At 36.9% G+C, this 21,168-nt stretch overlaps 1 protein-coding gene across 1 annotated transcript in view; it reads right to left on the bottom strand.

The window, feature by feature from the left end:
* LOC138177727 (NACHT, LRR and PYD domains-containing protein 3-like) overlaps positions 1-21,168 on the bottom strand; it is a 36,594-nt gene that overhangs the window by 10,341 nt on the left and 5,085 nt on the right. The window contains exons 3-7 of the mRNA XM_069108937.1: positions 17,676-19,314; positions 13,179-13,373; positions 9,015-9,185; positions 6,881-7,051; positions 1,799-1,966 (exon numbers count right to left, since the gene is read on the bottom strand). Of these exons, the coding sequence (XP_068965038.1) occupies positions 1,799-1,966; positions 6,881-7,051; positions 9,015-9,185; positions 13,179-13,373; positions 17,676-19,314 (2,344 nt within the window). The remainder of the gene's footprint in view (positions 1-1,798; positions 1,967-6,880; positions 7,052-9,014; positions 9,186-13,178; positions 13,374-17,675; positions 19,315-21,168) is intronic.

The following is a 21,168-nucleotide window of genomic DNA, read 5'->3' as shown; positions in this document are numbered from 1 at the left end:
GTTTAAGACTTTGTGGCTATTTTAGTAATAAGTTGTTATGTTATACTGTTGTACTTTGGTTTCTATGAATATTTTGCTTTCATTTATTGCTGAGTAAATAGAGAAGTCACAATACTATTGCAATCAGAACCTTAAAGTTCTCAGGATAACTGCTTGTGCTTTGCTTTACAAGCAACAAGTATGACAAATTACACCAAGGAATTTTCAAGGGATTGTATCCACTGAAGAGAAGGAAGCAGATCTAGTTCAAATCAGAGGCACATGGTGGGTATGTCCCTGAGCATCAGGTTAAAGATCTGAAACTAAAAAAAAATACAGATAGTTCCTGAAGGCTTAAGGGACTGGACCCACTTTATCCCACCTTCATTTATCATGCTTCCTTCAAGACTCAGCTAAAGTCCTGTCTGTTACAAGAGACCTTTCCTATTCCTTCCAAATTCCAGTGCCTTTCTTTCTCATATACTCTGTATATGTTATGCATTACCCAGTTATTTATATGTTGCTCCCCTCTACTCTGTTAGAATATGCAGTCCAGGGGCAACTAGGTAGTGCAGTGAATAGAACACTGGTCCTGGATTCAGGAGGACCTGAGTTCAAATCCGACCTCAGAAACTTAAAACAAATACTAACAGTATGACCTTGGGCAAGTCACTTAACCCCAATTGCCCTCCAAAAAGCAAAACAAACAAACAAACAAACAAACAAACAAATAAATAATATATGCAATCCTTGAAATCAAGAGCATTTTTGTTTTCTTTACTATCTCCATCACTTAAAATAGAACTAGGCAAATAGTAAGCATTTAATAAAGATATATTGACTGACTGATTACTAGGCTGAATTCAGGGTTTGATTGTTTAATTGCAAATAGGGATTACCATGAACCTTACAAGGTAACAATGACTCTTGGTAATGATTTTCCCCTTAGCCTTAGCTTCAGGACCAAGGACTTTCTTCTCTTCAGTGACATTTATTGATGATATGTAGAATGACTACCCAGAATCCTTTCACTGCCTTCTTTCTGTTCCTGCTCACCTTGAACAAATGGAAACTGCCTCCAATAGGTGGATGGTGGGAGAGGCAGAGATTTCTCATTCCACTTAAATGACTCTAGATAAGATCAGGAATGACATCAGAAGAATAAGGTATACCTCCCACCCAATCACCAAAATTTTGTTAATAGTAAAAAATATAAGAAATGGGATAGGACCGGTAGTCAGTCAAATCATTAAACATGGATTGAATAAGCTGCTGTCATATACTGGGCACAGTGCTATCCTAGCCAGGATGAGAAAAACAAAAACAAAACCAAACCAAACAAAACAAAACAAGGATCTTACACTGTATAATCCAAGGGTGTGGAGACATGTAGTCTTATAAAAGGATATAAGATATATCCAAAGTAAACATGAGATAATTTGGTGTGGGGGGGTCAGCCTAACTCTACTGCATGAGGGTTTCAGGAAAGACCTCACATAGGTGCTTAGATTGAACCTTAAATGTTGCTAGGATTTTAACAGATTCAGGTCAGAAGGGAATTGATTCAGGCAGGTGGGACAGCCTACCTCAAAGGTGGAGACAGGAGATGGGACACTATAAGTGAGGATCGGCCTCACCCTCAACTTCTCTTGCAGAGATGGGGAGGACCTTCAACTCTGTGCAAAGGCACACATTATCTGTCCTTAATTCCCATTCTTGATTTTTAAAAATATAGAATTCACACTAATTTCTCAAGCACTCTCTTCTTGATTCCAAACTTTCAAAGGATAAAACAAAATGGAAATTTGAGAAATCTTACATCAATTTCTGTAGATTACAGGCAGGATGTATTAAGGCTTCACACAGCAGTCTCATGCCACTATCACGAAGAAAATTGCCACTCACATCCAGATGCGTCAGGCTTTGATTCTTGATGCAAGTAGAGAGATCCTGACAACAGGCAGCAGTAAGATGGCACTGAGATACCCTTCAGGGAAGAGAACCCCAGAAGATAAATGGTTTCTTTAATACTCTTTACATTGCTATCTTTATCCATGCAGTAGCTCACTGCCCTGTCTCATTCGGCCCTATGTGAGGCAACAGCCAAATGGCCCTCTCCCCATCCAGCCAAGCTCATGAAATGTGGAAGTGGGACAGGTCATCAGAAAAGGACACTGTGTATGTGGAAGACTGTGTAGCACTCCACCAAACCTGATGAAAAGACCTCAGCATCAGGTTGGGGCAATTCTTACTACTCAAAAGCTATAATGTGAACCATGGATCACTCAGTGTGAGGGGAGGTTGACATACTTTGAATTCCATTCCTTAAGGAAGACAAAATCAGAGGGGAGGGAGTCAAGAAATAAGTAATAAGGAAAAACTATGTAGGAAAGGACTGAAAGTATAGAAAATTTCAGTAGGAACAAAACTCAAAAAAACAAAGAACATGAATAGATAATTCAACAGAAAAACAGCAACAACAAAAACAAATATTATCTCCAGATCTGGTAAATGAGTTTGTGCATTTATGAATGAATACTGCAAAATGAAGGAAAATTATCCAAATCTTGACAAGACAAAGAGCCCTGTGAAATTTTGGGAGATTATGAAACCATGGCATGCTATTCCTGAGTGGTTTAAAATAGAAATTAGAATTATGGGAGCAGAATTTATGTCCTAGATAGCAAAAATAATAGAGAAATTAGAAAAAATGAATCTGCAAAGGCAAGCCTCACCAAAGAAGCAAGGGAGGGAACAATAGATTAGAAATGCAAATACAAAGAAGTGAAGGACAATATAGAAGAAGAAGAAAAAAACAGAAAATAAGTTTACCATACAAATAATACATACCGAACTCCAAGAAAGTATGCAGAGAAACAACCTAAAAATCATAGGTCTCCCAAAAGAACATGTGAACACAAAAAATATCTTATGATCATAATAATTGGAAGAATTACTCAGAACTTCTAAACATAGAAAATTAAATTCCAAATGAAATAATACACAGACAACCTGAAGGGAGGAAAAGATTGCAAACTGAAATATACATATATAGCAGTTAAATTAAGGAATGACAAATTCTGAAAGCCATTAGGAGAAAGACTTTCAAATACCAAATAAAAGACAATTAACTAACACAAGACTATTCTCCACCCCCCAGAAAAAGGAGGAAACAATTGAATAATGTGTTATGAAGAACATTGAAATTCAAAATGCAGCCCACCATGACCTATCCTGCAAATCTTATCTTAACCATAGAGGATAAAATATGAATGTTCTACAATAAAGAAGAATTTGTAACATTTTTAAAGAAAGAAAACCAGAACTGATGAGATTATTTCCTTTTCAAATACTCTAAATAACAGATATATAGGAGAAGTGAATAAATGCCCAAGGAAGGCAACATCAACAGAGAGACCAATTCTTTCTAAATGTATAGAAAAAGGTAGAGGTGAAGGTGAAAATCTTATAGAGGCAACAGTGAAGATGTGGACCAGGGGCATTAATGACAGGTACTCACAAATCAATCAGAGTCATAGAGGAAATGCATCTCTAGAGGGAGAGTTCCAGATCCTGGGCCTTTTCATACCCTCCACCACCCAGAGATCCTTGGGATATATATATCAGATGACCTAGCCAGCTGATGCAGGGTATGTGGTAAAGCCTAGAAGGTCTTAGACTACAGTAGCAAGAAGATAAAAATGCCTAGCAGTGTTCATTTCCACTGAAAGGATGGAGTTGTTGACTCCAATCTCCTTCAAACCAGGTGTTGGATCTAGAGTAAGGAAATACCTGGATTTGGAATCTTGTTTCTGGTACTTAGTATCTGTGTGATCATGGTCTAGTCACTTAACTCCTCAACTGTAAAATGGAGATATTATTATTCATAAAGCTTATCTTGTAGGAGTGTTATAAGGTTCAAAAAAGTTAAAATATGAAGAAAAGTTTATTAACTTTAAAATATTATATAAATGTCAGTTACTTATTAGCCTAGATTGTACCTCCCTATTAGCTTCTTTTTTTACCATCTTGCTAGAGAAAACCAAAGCAAAATAATAGTTGATTGGTTCTACCTTGTGCTTTTCATAAGAGAAATCTATGGTGGTGAGGGCAACCTACTAGAAGTACCCTTCCTTCTTTTTCCCTTGCCCCTGGTTGCCCACAATTCATTTGACTGCCAGGCAGAAACAGACCTCCAGTGAGCTGTCCCTTTCTTATTCTGTGACTCAGGTCGAAAAGAATGCAGTCAAGCTATGGAGGGCTTGGTGAAGTAAATATAACAGAATGCCCTTCTCTCACAACCTTCTTGCCAATACCAGCTATTAATGTATTTTAACCCCATCTATCCTAACCTCTGTGGGATGGAATCCTAATTCCATTCAGATTAGGCCAATTCTCTGTCCCTTTATTAGCAGGCAAAAAATTACTGAAGAAAATGACAGCTTAAAAAACAGATGTCAAAGGGTAAAGGAAGCAAAAAAAATGCACTGCAGAGAAGAATGCCTTAAAAATTAGAATTTGGCCACATGACAAAAGCTACAAAATTTCCCCCCCCCAAAAAAATCACTCCTTAAAAAGTAGAACTAGCCAAATGGAAAAGGAGCTACAGAAGCTCACTAAAGAAAATAGTTGTTTAAGACTTTGAATTGGGAAAGTGCTAGCTAATGACTCCATGAAACATCAACAAACAATGAAACAAAATCAAAACAATCAGAAAATGTGAAATACCTCATTGGAAAAGCAATTGATCTGTAAAATAGATCTAGGAGAGATAATTTAAGAATTATTGGACTTCATGACAGTCATGATTAAAAAAAAGAGACTAGACATCTTTTTTGAGAAATTACCAAGGAAAACAGCACTGATATTCTAGAAACAGAAGGTAAAATAGAAATTGAAGGAATCCACTGATCACTTCCTGGAAAATATCCCACAAAAGAAAATTCCTAGGAATACAATAGTCAAATTCTAGAGTTCTTAGGTCAAGGAGAAAATATCACAAAGAGCCAGCAATAAACAATTCAAATATGGAGCCACAATCAGGATAATACAAGATTCAACAGCTTCAACTTTAAAGGATCTGAGAAATTGTAAGTGATATTCTGGAAGGCAAACAGCTAGGTTTACAACCAAGAAGGTCCTTCTCAGCAAAATAGAGCATAATTCTTAAAGGGAAAAAATGGAGATTTAATGAAATAAAATAATTTCAAGTATTTTTCAAGAAAAAACCAGAGCTGAATAGAAAATATGACTTTTAAATATAAGACTCGAGAGAAGCATAAAAAGATAAACAGGAAAGAGAAATCTTAAGAAATTCAATAAGGTTCAATTGTTCATATTCTGACATCAGAAGATAATATTTGTAATGCTTAAGAACTTTTTCATTATTAAGGCAGATAGAAGAGGCATATACAGACAGAGGGAATATGATGGAATGATATATAAAAACAAAAAAAAACTAAAGGATTAGAAAAGGAATGCAGTGCAAGATGGGAAAAGGGAGAGGTAGAATGGTGTACATTATCTTGCATCAAAGAGGCAAGAAAGAGAAAAGGAAAGATGGAAGAAGTTGGGAGTGAGGAACTCTTGAACCTTACTCTTATCAGAACTGACTCAAAGAGGAAATAATATTCACACTCAGTTCAGCATAAAAATGTAACTCACCACACAGGGAAGTAGGAGGAAAAGAGGATAAAAAGGGGGAAGGGGCTGTAAGAAGGGAGGGCAGATGAAGGGAGGAGGTAGTCAGAAGCAAAACACTTGAGAATGAGAAGACTGAAAGTAGAGAGAAGACAGGATAAACAGATAAAAAGATGGAGGGAAATGAGCAGTAATCACAACTTTGAAAAACATTTTAAAGCAAGTTTCTTTGCTAAAGGCCTCATTTCAAAAATATAGAGAGAACTGAGTCAAATTCATAAAAATAATAAACATTCTCCAATTGAAAAAATAGTCAAAGGATATGAACATGCAGTTTTCAAAGCTATCTATAAACGCATGAAAAAAATGTTCTCAATCACTATTGATAGGAGCTATTCAAATTAAAAGAACTCTGAGGTACCACCCCATACCTAACAAATTGACTAATATGACATAAAACAAAAAGGACAAATGTCAAAGAGAATGTGGGAAAATTGAAACACTCATGCACTGTTGGTGAAATTGCGAACTGATTCTACAATACAGGAGAGCAGTTTGGAATTATGCCCAAAGGGCTATAAAACTGAGCATGCCCTTTGGTAAAAAAGAAACAAACAAATAACACTACTACAAGGTTTGTATTCCAAAGAGATTTAAAAAGAGGAAAAAATATTACAAAAAAATATTTTTAGCAGCTCTTTTTTATGGGGGCAAAGAATTGAATGGCTGAACAAGTTGTGGTATATGATTGTGATGGAAAACTGTTGTACTATAAGAAATGATGAGCAGGATGCTCCCCCCCAAAATCTGGAAAGACTTACATGAACTGATGCAATGTGAAATGAACTAAACCATGAGAACTTTGTATGTAGTTATAGCAACATTGTATGATGATCAGCTATGATTTTTCTATTCTTAGCAATACAATTATCCAAGATGATTTGGAAGAATTTATGAAGAAACATGCTATCCATATCTAGAGAAAGATCTGATAGAATCTGAATGCATATATATATATATACATACTTTTTTTTACTTTATTTTTCTTGTGTTTTTTGTCAATGGTTTAATTCACAACATGAGTAATATGGAAATATATTTTGCCTGACTACACATGCATTACCTATGTCAAATTGTTTACAAAAAAATCCTGAATTGATTGAAAAATTCTTTGCAAATTGACTTAATTCTCTTTTGGTATCTACCCTTCTTCCCTGCTCACTGGAAAATCTAAAGTAGTCTTCTTTGCTGAAAGACTTACCTCAATTCCTGAAGGTTACAATCTGGGTTCCCCAAGGCTTCACAAAGCAGTTTCATTCCAATATCCTGAAGGTTATTTTCACTTAGATCTAAATATTTAATTCTTCCATGGGCCTTGAGAGCAGAGGAAAGATTCTTGCAGCAGGCATTAGAAAAGTGGCATCTGGACAGCCTGCAGGAGAGATAGCCCCTGTGAGAAATAGTTCCATCAGCCCACTGGGTCTATTCTATTTTGGAAAGGGCTTGTGCCCATGATTTCTTTAGAAATACATAGAGCATTAGTGACATTTATCTCTTGCCATGGTCATCAGTTAGTCAAGTAGTCAAACAGTCTATAAGCATTTCTGAAGAATTTGCTTCTGGGTACTATTCTAAGTGTTGGAGGTACAAAGAATGGAAAAAAAAAACCAACAAGGAAAAAAAAAACACTGTTCCCTGCTCTTAAGGAGCTCACAGACTAATGGGAAAAATAGCTTATAATCAATTACCTGCATACTAGATATACACAGAATAGATGGAAGGTAATCTTAGAGAGAAAGAACTGGGGGGGTGAGGGAAAGGAAGGAGGTTTTAGTGGGATCAATAAAGGTCTCCTTTAGAAGGTGGCATCTAGGTTGAGTCATAACAGAGCACCTAAAAAAATAAAGTTACGAGGTGGAATAGATGAGGGGGAGCATAGCTGGCATGAGGGAAAAGCAGTAGAAAGGCATGTATTATGGATATAGAGTGTCCTATACCAAAAATACCAAGTAGACCAGTGGCTCCATATCATAGGATGTGCAGAGGAGAATACAATATTAAAAGAAAAAAAAAGAAAATATAGGAAGGGGCCAGATTGTGAATAACTTTAATTATGAAATAGAAGACTTTATATTTAAACTTTGGAGGTAATAAGGAGTCACTGGAGTTTATTATATAGTGGGATAACATGGTCAGACATTTACTTTGGGAAAATAACTTCAGTAGATAAGTACAGAATTGGTTGGAGTATGGAAAGACTGGAGGCAGGAATACCAGTTATTGCAATACAGTGAAGGTAAGAAGAGATGAAGACCTGGAATAGGCTGATGCAATTATTGGATACAATGGAGAGAACAGGATACATTCAAGAAGTGATATGACAGTAAAAAGGACAAGATTAGACAATAGATTAGATGGGTGGGTGAGTGTGAGTGATGATGACTATCATTCAATGATTCAATTCATTGATGACTATCTATTCAAAGGATTGCTCTCCAAAATCCCATCTCCTGACTGACTTTGAAGCCCCATCAATGCAATGTTGTCATATTTATTCTGAATCCACATTTTCCTTTTGCTTGTATAAACAAAACAAAGCAAAACCAAAAAAATACTACATTATAGAAAACATTCTGTTGTCATTTGAAGTATGTGCAAAAGGGAAGGAATATGGAAAGAGGGAGGTATGCAGGGAATGGGTACTCAAAGGCTTGCAGTGAATAACAACAGAGGGAAAGTAGTTATTTGGAGAAAGTATGGAATATCACTGAACCTAAAAATCAAGGACAATTTAGGAGTCCAACAAAGTTAGAAGATTTGATGCCATTAGTAAGTGTCTGTTCATGAAGTTTTAGTAAAGAAAGAAATATGAAGTATGAAGGAGCGCCTTGGATAAATTCCTAGAATGGTGCCATTATTCCAGGACAGTGAATGTTGGTCAGTGAGAACTAAGAACCAGACCTGATTAGAATAATTGTTTATAGAGGCCTATTGATCTTCCCCCCAAAAATGTCCATGTTCTCTGACATAACAATCACCCCATAAATTATGGAGGTTGGAAGAAGGAGAAATCCTCATTGTTCCTACCCATAGAACTCAATGGCAACAGAAGGACCTTAACAATTAAAAGAATCCAAAATTACCTTGGCATTTACTGGGTTTTCCCTTACATGAGGTAGTCAGGCAAAAGTCATATGATCTCTTGCTTGGGATGATGTAAATTCCTGGAGGTTGAGGGGTTCAACCCCTCCTACCGTAAGAGGGATCTCTGAGGTCCCTTCTAATACTAAGATGAGTGTGGAGACACTAATCTTCTACCATTCCTTGTTCTGCTCTCTCATTCTACTCCCAAATGCACAGAGCATTCTTCCCAAAGAGAATCTATGTGGACTTACCTTAGATCCTGTATATTACAGTTCTTATTTCTTAAGACTTCACATAGTATTTTCATTCCTTCATCCCCAAGGAAATTCATGCTCAGGTCCAGACATATCAGACTTCTGTTGTTCATAAGGAGTGATGAGAGGAGGTGACAACAAGACATAGTGAGCTGGCATTTGGACAAACTACAAAAAAGACAAAGTTAAGAGTGGAAATGAATTCCTTTCCCTACGGTTCAACTCCCCTCCCCACACCCCCACCACTAGTTCTTCCAAAGAAAAGACCTACCATCATGATTCTTGGGCCTCAAACATAGCATAATCAGTCAGTCAGCAAGTACTTATTAATGCTTGCTATTTGTGAGGAGTTATGCTAAGGTCCAGAGATACAAAAGGGAAAAAAATTGTCTCTGCTCTCAGGTTGCTCATTCTAAGAAGAGAGACAATATGTAAATAACTATGTTCATATATGGTATATACAAGTATATATGAGAGGTAATCACAAAGGAAAAGCACCAATAGCTCTTGGGAATGGAAAGGGCCTTCTAAAAAAAAGGTAGAATTTGATCTGAATCTTGAAGGATAACTAGGAAGCCTTAAAGTAGCGATGAAGAGGGAGAACATTCTGGTCCTGAAAGACAACCAATAAAAGGCAAGGGTTGGGAGATAGAGTTTTGTGAAAGGAAAATAACAAGAAGTCCAGTTTAACTGAATAATATAGCATAGAAAGGAAAAATAAAGTATAGGAAGGATAGAAAGATAAAAAGTGGTTAACTTGTGAAGAGCTTTATCATCAGAGATCACAGAATTTTAGTATTTCAAGCATCTACCTGAGAGGTAACCTAGACCTGAAAGCAACAATAATCTCCTTTACAATATCCCTGATAAACAGCCATCAGTTATCTACACAACAATATCCAATAACAAAACTCATTTTGGGACATGCTAGTTGTCCTATATATTTTCTTCCTTTTTTAATTAATTAATTAATTTTAAGTTTTCAATGTTCATTTACACAAGATTTTTAGTTCAAACTTTTATCCCCATCTCTCTCCTCCCCCTACCCCAAGATGATATATCTATTCTGATTACCTCTTCACCCTGTCTTCCCTCCCTTCCATCACCCCCCACCCCTATTCATTTCCCCCTTATTTTCTTGTAGGGCAAAATAGATTTCTTTTCTTTTTTTGTTTTTAAGCAATTGGGGTTAAGTAACTTGCTCAAGATTACACAGCCAGTTATGCAAGACAGATTTCTATACCCTATTGCCCTATTTCTATACCCTATTGATAAAATATATCTTATTTCCCAGTTGCATGTAAAAGACAATTTTTGACATTAAAACTTTGAGTTACAAATTCTCTCCCTTCTCTCCCCACTCATCCTCATTGAGAAGGCAAGTAATTCAATATAAGTTAATCATGTGTAGTTATGCAAAACTTTCATAATAGTCATGCTGTGAAAGACTAACTATATTTCCCTCCATCCTATCCAGCCTCCCACTTATTCTATTTTCTTCTTTGACCCTCTCCCTTTTCAAAAGTTTTTGCTTCTGGCTACACCCTCCTTCAAAATGTTCTCTCTTCTGTCGTTCCTTCCCCCTTTATGCCCTTCCCACTTACTTTCCTGTAGGATAAGATACCCAATTGAGTGTGTATGTTATTCCCTCCTTAAGCCAAATCCAATGAGAGTAAGGTTCCCTCATTCCTTATCACATCTTCCCTCTTCTCCTCCATTGTGAAACCTTTTTCTTGCCTCTTTTATGTGAGATAATTTACCCCATTCTATCTCTCCCTTTCTGCTTTCCCCAATATATTCCTCTCTCACCCCCTAATTTTACTTTTTAAAATATCATCCCTTCATATTCAACTCACCCTGTGCTTTCTATCTATCTATCTATCTATCTATCTATCTATCTATCTATCTATCTATCTATCTATCTATCTAGATCTATCTATGTACATAGATATGCATATTTATGTCTATTTGTATGTGTGTATATATGTATATTTCCGCCAACTAGTCTAATATTGAGAAAGGTCTCATGAGTTACTAATGTCATCTTTCTATGTTGGAATGTAAGCAGTTCAACTTCAATAAGTCCCCTGTGATTTCTCTTTCTGTATACCTTTTCATGCTTTTCTTGAGTCTTGCATTTGAAAGTCAAATTTTCTATTGAATTCTGGTCTTTTTAGCAAGAATACTTGAAAGTCCTCTACTTCACTGAATGTCCATATTTCCTCTGATGTATTATACTCAATTTTGCTAGGCAGCTGATTCTCGGTTTTAATCCTAGCTCCTTTGACCTCCATAATATCATATTCCAAGCCCTTCAGTCCCTTAATGTAGTAGATGCTTGACCTTATGTTATCCTTATTGTATTTCCACAATATTCAAATTGTTTCTTTCTACTGTTTGCAATATTTTCTCCTTAATCTGAGGACTCTGGAATTTGACTATAATATTCTTATGAGTTTTCCTTTTGGTATACCTTACAAGAAGTGATCAGTGCATTCTTTTAATTTCTATTTTACCCTCTGGTTCTAGACTATCAGGGTAGCATTCCTTGATAATGTCTTGAAAGATCATTTTTAGGCTCTTTTTTTGATCATGGCTTTCAGGTAGTCCAATAATTTTTAAGTTATCCCTCCATGTATATTCAAGGTCAGGTTTTTTTTTCCAATGAGATATTTCACAGTGTCTTCTATTTTTTCATTGTTTTGGTTCTGTTTTATAATTTCTTGATTTCTCAAAAAGTCATTAGCTTCCATTTGCTCCATTCTAATTTTGAAGGAATGATTTTCTTCAGTGAGCTTTTGGACCTACTTTTACATTTGGCCACTTCTGCTTTTTAAAGCATTCTTCTCCTCACTGGTTTTCTGGACATCTTTTTCCATTGGGGTTAGTATATATTTTAAGGTCTTATTTTCTTCAATATTTTTGGCAGGTTACCTTTAGCAAACTGTTGACTCATTTTCTGTGATATTCTTGTATCACTCTAATTTCTCTTCCCAATTTTTCTTCTACTTCTCTTATTTGATCTTCAAAATCCTTTTTGAATTCTTCCATGATCTGCAACCAAATTATATTTTTCTTGGAGGCTTTTGATGCAGGAACTTTGACTTTGTTGTCTTCTTCTGGTTGTATGTTTTGATCTTCTTTGTCACCAAAGTAAGATTCTGTAGTCTGACTTTTTTTATGCTATTTGATCATCTTCCCAGTAAAATCCTTAACGTTCTCATTCTTTGACAGGGTAGGACTCTTTCCAGTGGGGGTGGGAGTGGGAAGTGAGTGTACTGTCCTGGGCTTCAGGGATTTTGTATCAGCTACTCATTTCCCCATCATCTGTGTGTCCAGAGTTATGGAAGCTGCTGCTGCAGCTGCTGCTGCAGCTGCCACCACCACCATTTCCATAACCCTGGTTCTGGGGTCAGATCACACTCCTCTTTCAACAAGGTCCCACAGAGTTTTCCCACTGACCTTCTATGTTGTCTTTGGCATCTGTGGGTTGAGAAGCCTGGAAACCACCACAGCTACAGTGATTCACTCCTGAGATATGCTCTAGTCCCATCTGTGCTGGTGTGTTCCATGCTGGACTGTGCTAGTCCAGTGTGATATACCCCTCCTGTCATCCTTCTGGGTTGTCTTAGGCTGGAGATTTGCTTCACTCTGTCATTTTGTGGGTTTTGCAGCCCTAGAATTTGTCTAGAGTCATTTTTACAGGTATTTGGAGGGGTTTGCGGAAGAGTTCAAGCAAGTCCCTGCTCTTACTCTGCCATCTTGGCTGCACCCCCCAGTGTCCTTTTTCTTACGAGTCACTGTTCTGATGGTCTTCTTCCCCTCTGTCTTCTCAGAGGGCCTTGGACCAAATCCCACATATGTCACTTGCTACCTATGTAATCTTAGGCAATTACATATTCTTCAGGCCTCAGCTTCCTTATCTGTAAAATGAGGGAATTAGACTAGATAACCCTTAAAGTTCCTTCCAAATAAAATGATTCTTTTTCCTTGCCACTCATTTCCTTTTTTTCCTTTAAAAAGTTCCATTCCTGTCTCCCACATTTCTTCTGTATCTCCTCTTCTCTCTTATTCTCTACCCTATCTCTGTCCTTTGTGTTACCTTCCTTGCCCCCACATTTATATATATATATCCCCTTCAGGGAAATATCTCAAACTCACCTCAATTTCTGTAATTTAAAGCTAGATTGACTTATTTCTGAACAAAGGGCATTCATAGCTGAATTGTCAAGTTCAGTGCCACTTAGGTCCAGGTCCCTTAGGTTTTGATTCTTGGCAAGCACTGAAAATAGATGCTGCCAGTCAACTACAGCAAGGTGGGAATCTGTGGATTGCAGTGACTTCAGTTGGAACCTACTGGAGAGAGAGACAAAAAGAAAAAAAAATTCTTTATCCAATTCATTCAAAAGCATCTATTAAGAAATTTCTTGGCAAAGATACTGGAGTGATTTGCCATTTCCTTCCCACACTCATTTTTACAGATAAATAAACTAAGGCAAACAGTTTAAATGACTTGCCCAGGGTCCTATGACTGGTAAAGGGCTTAGGCTAAATTTGAAAACAGGAAGATGAATCGTCCTGATTTTAGACCCAGTACTCCATCCACTGTGTCATCTAGTTGATCATGTGAGATTCTACTTTCCTGCCAACTCCACACCTTTGACCTCTTTAGTCCCTTCCATCAGTTGCTAGGTCCTTAATTTTATCTCCTGCCTGTCCAATGTTTAGTCTCTGTGGCAATCCTATTTTTCCAGGGGCAATCAGAGGCCCATGGAGTTAAGTCACACCAAAGGATTCAGGGGACAGAGGTGATCTTTCAGACAGCTTGATGTTTTTCAAACTTTTCTCTAGTAATAATGCCACTTTTTATTTTTACAAAATACTCTTAGGCCCTTTGCCTTTTCTTTTCATAAGATAATTTATATAATTCATGCTCTTATGCTATACTCTGTTCAAATAAAAGCAAGAATCCATTATGATTTTCTAATAAAGAGATCTAAAAATGCAATAAAAAGAATATAACATGCTCATTTAATGAAGAATTTATTTCAATATTTTTCATATTATAATATAAAATAAGACCATAATAATGTTATTTATAATATAATAAAATTATACAATATACAATGTCAAATTATTAATATAATATTCATAGAGGAAGTAGCTTTGTTTTTTAATTTAAAGTGTCACAAACCGTGATATTATTAATGACATTACTATTAATAATTCCTTTTCAAGGACTCATTGAGATGCATATATTTCTATATGTTGGATAACTATATAATTTAATTTGCAACAGGCCAAAAGTTATTCAATTGTATATATACCCTTTGAGCCTGGTAGGCCTATAGCCCAAAGGGATCAAAGAAAGAAGAAAAGAATTAATGTGTACAAAAAATATTTATTGTAGCTCTTTTTGTAGTAGTTCAAAACTGGAAATTAAGTAACAATTCTCTTACTGAAGACCTGAAGAATGACTAAATACATCATGATATATGAATAAATAGAATATGATTGTGATATAAAAAATGATGGGGAAGTAGTGGGCACCCAGATGGTACAGTGGATAGAGCACTGGGCTTGAAACCATGAAGACTCGTCTTCCTGAGTTCAAATCTGGCCTCACTTACTAGCTGTATATGACTCTGGGCAAGTCACTTAACCCTGTTTGCCTTGGTTCCCTCATCTATAAAATGAGCTAAAGAGGGAAATGGGAAGCTATTCTAGTATTTTTGCCAAGAAAACTCCAAAAGAGGTCACAAAAAGTCAGACAAGACTGAAACAACTGAACAACAAAGAAGAGTCCATGAAGATAAATCAACCAAGAGTATACTGAAATTAGAAGGGAGGATGAGTGCTAGAATTTCTCAAGGACTAAACATTTCAAGACAGAGGAAATGTAACTGATGTCCAATGAAATACAGAACCATGTGGATTCCCAAGAGATTGTGGTACAACAGCACAATGATCCAGAATGATTCAAAAGAGAAATTAAAAATTAAGAGACAAAGTTAGAAAAGAACAAGTATCACAGTTTTTGAGAAACATAATAGAAATATGAAGCAGAATAGGAAAACAAATTCATAGTGCTAAGTTTGTTTGAATAAGCAGATTTTAATCCATCCATGCCTTCTTGTTGTATATGATTCTTATATATTTTCTTCATATATCCTTCATAGAAGAGTTTCCCAACTTCTTTCAGACCTTTCCTCTTGATCTTTTCACATTTCATCATTACTTAAGAGTCTCCCCTATCACCACCACTGCACTTCATATTCATTACATAATGGCCACACTTTCTTTTGCTGATCCTTCATTTTCTCCATGTCACTCCATTTACTAATTTTTGGCTATAAAATAGGGGTGATAATTCTTAGCTGGTATTCTATAATACTATATTAAGTTCTGGGCTGAACAGATTAATAAGGTAATTGATGAGGACATTGAAAGGGTAAAAACCATTATCATGCAAGTATATTTATCATGTATATTATGTGTATATTATAATGAGTATATTACATATGAGGGTTGGTTGAAGAAAAAAGGAATGTTTACTTTGGATAAGAGAAGATTCAGGGGACCTGATAACTACCTTCAAGAATTTCAATGAATGTTAAGTGAAAGAGTGAAAAGACTTGCTTCTGAGGGCAAAAACTGGAATGACAGGGAGAAAATGTGAAGAGGCAAATTTAGGCTAAATATCAGGACAAAATTTCTAATAATTCAACCTCTCCTAAATCAGAAAGTGCTATTTTGAGCAGTTTTGTGTTTCCCTTCCTTAGAGCTCTTCAGGCAGTGATAGTATGATCACTTGCTTAATGTGTTACAGGATGGCTCCTTTAAGATATGATTTGGAGTAGATGGACACTGAAGTGCTTTCCAACTCTCATTTTTTTAGTAAAATTATATTATCTCCCATTTCTGGATTAAATAATTGTTTTGTAGATCAAATACCAAGTATGCAAAAAACTTTGAAACTAAATGCAAGTGTAAGGCACGATAATAATATCCATAATAGTAATAGACAGTTATCGTTTCTGTGGTACTCTAAGATTTACAGATCAGGAAACTGATGCTGAAAAAAGTAAGGTAATTTGCACATATTCTTAGTGTTAGAATATCATGCCAAGCCTGATAATCTGACAAAAATACTAAGATTAAGCTAACATTTATGTAGCATTTTAAGTTTTAGAAATCTTTTTATATATATATGTATACACACACACATGTAATTTGTTCCTGCATGATAACATCAAGAATGCAGGAATTAAAGGTAAAGGCCTTTAGAAACTAGAAATTAAAATGGTATAGAATTAAGCTTTCTAATATCATCATTGTCATGATTTATTTTTAAATTTTCCAAGGACTTCTAAGTTTCCCATCTTGTGAAGCTAGTTACTCAGAGTAATGGCATACTTAATATCCCTCACCAAACAATGGTGACTTTCTGAAACCCATCCTGACTACTTGGGTCATAGAATTCTAGACTATTCTAGACTAGACTATCTTGAAGATACCTCAGAGTCCATCTAGTTTAGTATTTTCATTTTAGAGATGAGATCAAGTGGTTAAGTGAATTGCCCAAGATCAAATAGTTGGTGATCACGGAATTAGAAGCCACATTTCTCCCTTCCTATTTTTTTTTTTAAAGCAATTGGGGTTAAGTAACTTGCTCAAGGTTATACGGCCAGTTATTTTTGGGTGTGGTGCTAAGTATCTGAGCCTGGATTCGATCCCCAGGTCATCCCAACACTGGGGCCAGTGCTCTTACTTGCTGAGCCACCTGGCTGCCCCGAAGCAATTGGGGTTAAGTAACTTGCTCAAGGTTACACTACCAGTTATTTCTGGGTGGGTGCTAAGTATCTGAGCCTGGATTCGATCCCAGGTTAACCTGACACTGGGGCCAGTGCTCTTACTCACTGTGCCACCTGGCCACCCCTCTCCTCTCCTATTTTAATATTCTTTCTATTGCTAGGTGGCACAATGGATAGAGTTCCAAACTGGAGTCAAGAAAATCTGAGTTCAATTCCAGGCTAAAATATTTACTAGTCGCATGACCCTGGACAAGCACCTGCCTCCTAAGGTTGTTGTGAGGATCAAATGAGATAATATTTATAAACTGCTTAGCATAGTTCCTGACACATAGCAGTCACTTAGTAAATGCATACTTCTTTCATTTCTTCTTACTCCATACAGGTCCTGGGGTGAAATAGGATTCTAAGAACAAAACATTTATAATAATGTAGAAGAAGGAAACCAGAAGAACAGTCATTTCAATGGGCATTAGCAAGTATCCAGAAGACAATTATACCCAAGGTACTTGGTTAGTTTTTATGGACGTGGGAGCTTACTCTCAAGAACTTGTCTCTTTCCTGAAAAATACTTGAAGAAGTCCAGGGCAACAATGGATGGCAACACCAAAGTATAGCTGCATAATGTAACATAGTCAGAAATCTCTAGTTCACTGAAACTTCTGCCCTTAGTCAAAGAAAGGATAAGATGGAATGTATTAAGGATGCACATTTTTCTAAGATTTAAGGTTGAATATTGGCAACATCTCCCCAACTTCAGACTGACATTCACTTCTTCCTGGGGACAAATGAAAAACAGAAGCTCAAGGAACTGGATGAGGCATAGAAGAAACATAAGGGTACTTACCCTATGTTGAGGTGAATTCTCTCCAAATTATGGCAGAATTCAATGCAGAAAACAGAAACCAAGAAATGTAATTTGGAATAAATCTTCAAACTGATTTCAGGGAAGTGAGCTATTGCAGATGTCACAAACTCCTCATTTTGAGTTTCATATAAATGAGAAAACATTTCCAGTAGAACATTCCTCAAAGAGGAATATTTATGTTGCTGTTCAATCCCTGCTTGTATCCATTGCAATAAGTCCAACTTTATTTCTTGTGATATTTTGCAGCTGAATATCATCTCCAGTTTCTTTCTGTTGTCAGAATTTAGGAAACCAAACAAAAAATGCACTGTTAAAGCCATAAAGCTGGTGGAAGAGTCTCTGCACTTTAATAGAAGGTCTTTGACCCCCGGGATAGGAGGATTTGGGCTGTCACTAATATCTTCTTCCCCAAGAGCATAGAACATGGCAGCAAAAAATTCTTGGAAACTCAAGTGAATGAAGGTATAGCAATTTTCTGAGTCACTATCTCTCTGAAAAATGTGCATATCCAGGAAAGCAGAGACATCAGATGCCTCTAAACCATGCCTTCTCAGGTCATCTCCATCAAACAGAATTTTCCCCTCCCAGATTCCCTCAGCAGCCATGCGACAGAGGCCCCTGTAGTGCTGAACTGAGCAGCTCCTGCCACCAGGGGTGACTAAACTAGAAAGATAACACATGTATAAGGTTGTGGTGGTTTTGGAGGCATGTTTAAGATCTTTTTTTCTCCTCATTTGCTGTTTCAGACAAGTGCAGATTATCCAACACATCAGTGGGATAAAGCACATGGTGAACAAAATTTCATTGTTAACTATCAAACTGAAGGCTTGTTGAGCTTGATTTTCATCTCCAAAAAAATTACAGAAATACTTCCATCTGTCCTCTTCAGAGAACCCTAGGATCTCTACATGACGTGGGTTTTCAAATAAAAAATCACATTTCCCCAGAGCAGTAAGTCTTGTAGTGATCAAGAGAGAAGACTCAGGCAACATAGTTTTCCTCAATAAACTGCTCAGGAGGATGGGCACTGGCTGCTGTTGATTCCAGTCTTTACACAGATCAAAGCTGTGCTCATCACATGGGAATTTCAGTTCATCCAAGCCATCAATAACAAAAAGGAGTTTTTCTGGCTGGGATAGGATTTTTGTCATAGGATCCTCCAGAGAAGGCCAATCATTAGTAATCAAATCAGCAAACCTTGTTTTTTTCTCTCTCAGATGGTTCATTTCTCGGCAATTGAGATAGAAAACATAGTAGAACTTGTCTTGATATAGATTTCCTTCTGCCCAGTCCAACATCATCTTTCTGGCCAGTGTTGTTTTCCCAATTCCAGCAGCCCCCTGAAGTACAACAATCCGTGGACAGGCTCCTCTCTTCTCATCAGGATCAAATAAAGCTGCTACCTCTATAAGCTGTCCTTGATTTTCCAGGATCTCAGCATGTTCCCTTCCGCTGGCCAGGAGCTCATGTTCTTTTTGCTCTCTATAACGATATTCTTGCAGAAGTAATAATTGTGTGAATCGGTGGTGTAAATTTTCATACTCCCCAGGACAAGAGTTCCTATCCCTCATGACACGGAATTTCTCAATAATTCTTTTTCTGTATGTTCTTCTGTTACCTATTTCAGTGAGATGAAAGATTAAAAAAAAAAACAGATGTTAAGAAGAAACTTTAGAGATCAGTGAATTCTCTGCAACCAGTTCATGAGATCATGATGAATGTTTTAGCAAGTTCCCAGATCAACTTCTTTTCTGTGGTAAGTTCCTCAGAGAGACAACTGGAGAACAGAATCAGAAAGCAAGAATGAATTGAGTTTCAACAAATCTTAAGAGTCATATTATCAGATATCAACCTAAAGTCACAATTCCCATGTACACATATCTGACTAATTCTCATCTAGGATCTATGTGAGACCTCCATTGACGGGGATATTACTATCAAATGAGGAAGTCTATTCCATTTTAGATAACTCTAATTGTTATAAAGTGCCCCCCCCCTTTCTTTCAAACCTGAAACCTGTTCTCAATCAGTTCTCCACTGGTTGTACCAAAATGTAAAGTTTTCTTCCAACTTTGTAATGATGATCCTTTGAGAAAAGAGGAGCTAGAATTATGGCTCAAATTCAAACACACACACACTCTCTCTCTCTCTCTCTCTCTCTCTCTCTCTCTCTCTCTCTCTCTCTCTCTCTCTCTCTCTCTCTCTCTCTCTCTCTCACACACACACACACACACACACACACATTCCCAGGAAAGACACACAGCATTGATTCTACTCCTTATTGCTGGACGTGTATTCTCCAGGCACACAGGCAAAGGCCCAGAACAAGTCCCAGACAGAATCTTAGTAGTTAGCTTTTATCTTCTTTAGATAATAGTTTCCTCAAGATGTTCTGTCCTGGTAATAGTTATATTGTTATCTTGAGAGGAAATTCCCCTCTCTTAAAGGTATAGTGCTAGAAGCTAGCTTACCCAGAATATTCCCACTAGACCCACTTATAATTGTTACACAATGTAATAGTAATGGATATATTCCATTACTATTACACGCAACTGACTCCAATTTAGGCATTGACTAGCTCTGAGTGAATAGTTAGAGCTTATTGTGAGGTTTACTACATTACCCAACTGGCTGTGATAGGGAGCTTGACTAAATGACCTCTGAGGTTCTTTCCAGTCTAGGATACCATGATACTATGATTTTAAGACTGCCCCAATTTAATCCCCTCAGTAGTAAATGCTAAGTATAATTTTCATTTCATCAAAAAGTCAAGTTAAAAAACATTTATTAAGCACCTAGCATATGCCAGGCACTGTGCTAAGCACTGGAGATACAAAGGCAAAAGACAGCCTTGGTCTCAAAGAGCCTTCAGTCTAATGAGGAAGACAACATGCAAACAATTATGTACAAGATATATACAGGCTAAATTGGAGATGGTTAACAAAGGGAAGGTAAGGAGGATTAAGGAGGATGAGGAAAAACTTCTTTTAGAAAGTGAGATTTTTAATGGGACTTTAAAGAAGCCAAGGAAACCTAGAGTGAGAAATGAGGAGGGGGAGCATTTCAGGCACAAGGGACAGTCAGTGAAAGTGCTCAAATTCTACAGAGAGAGTATCTTGTTTGAGGAATAGCAAGGAGGCCACTGCCACTGAATTGAAGAGGATATATGGGTCAGGATGGGAATAAAATATAAGAGGACTGGAAAGGTTAGGGGCATGTTAAAAAGGATTTTGAAAGCCAATGTGACAGGGGCAGCTAGGTGGCAGAGTGAGTAGAGCACCAGCCCTGGAATCAGGAGGACCTGAGTTCAAATCTCAGAAACTTAACACAAAAACTAGCTATGTAACCATGGGCAAGTCACTTAATCCCAATTGCCCTCCAAAAAGCAAAAAAAAAAAAAGTAAATGTGAGGGTTTTATATTTGATTCTAGAGGTAACAGGGAAGCACTAAAGTTTATTGACCAAAGGGGGA

The sequence above is a fragment of the Petaurus breviceps genome, unplaced genomic scaffold, assembly GCF_028583685.1.
Source record: "Petaurus breviceps papuanus isolate PSGF00001 unplaced genomic scaffold, PetGlider_PUasm1.0 90444, whole genome shotgun sequence".
NCBI lineage: Eukaryota > Metazoa > Chordata > Mammalia > Diprotodontia > Petauridae > Petaurus > Petaurus breviceps.
Note: the sequence above shows the minus strand (reverse complement) of the source record. Positions and strands in the feature narration are given on the sequence as shown.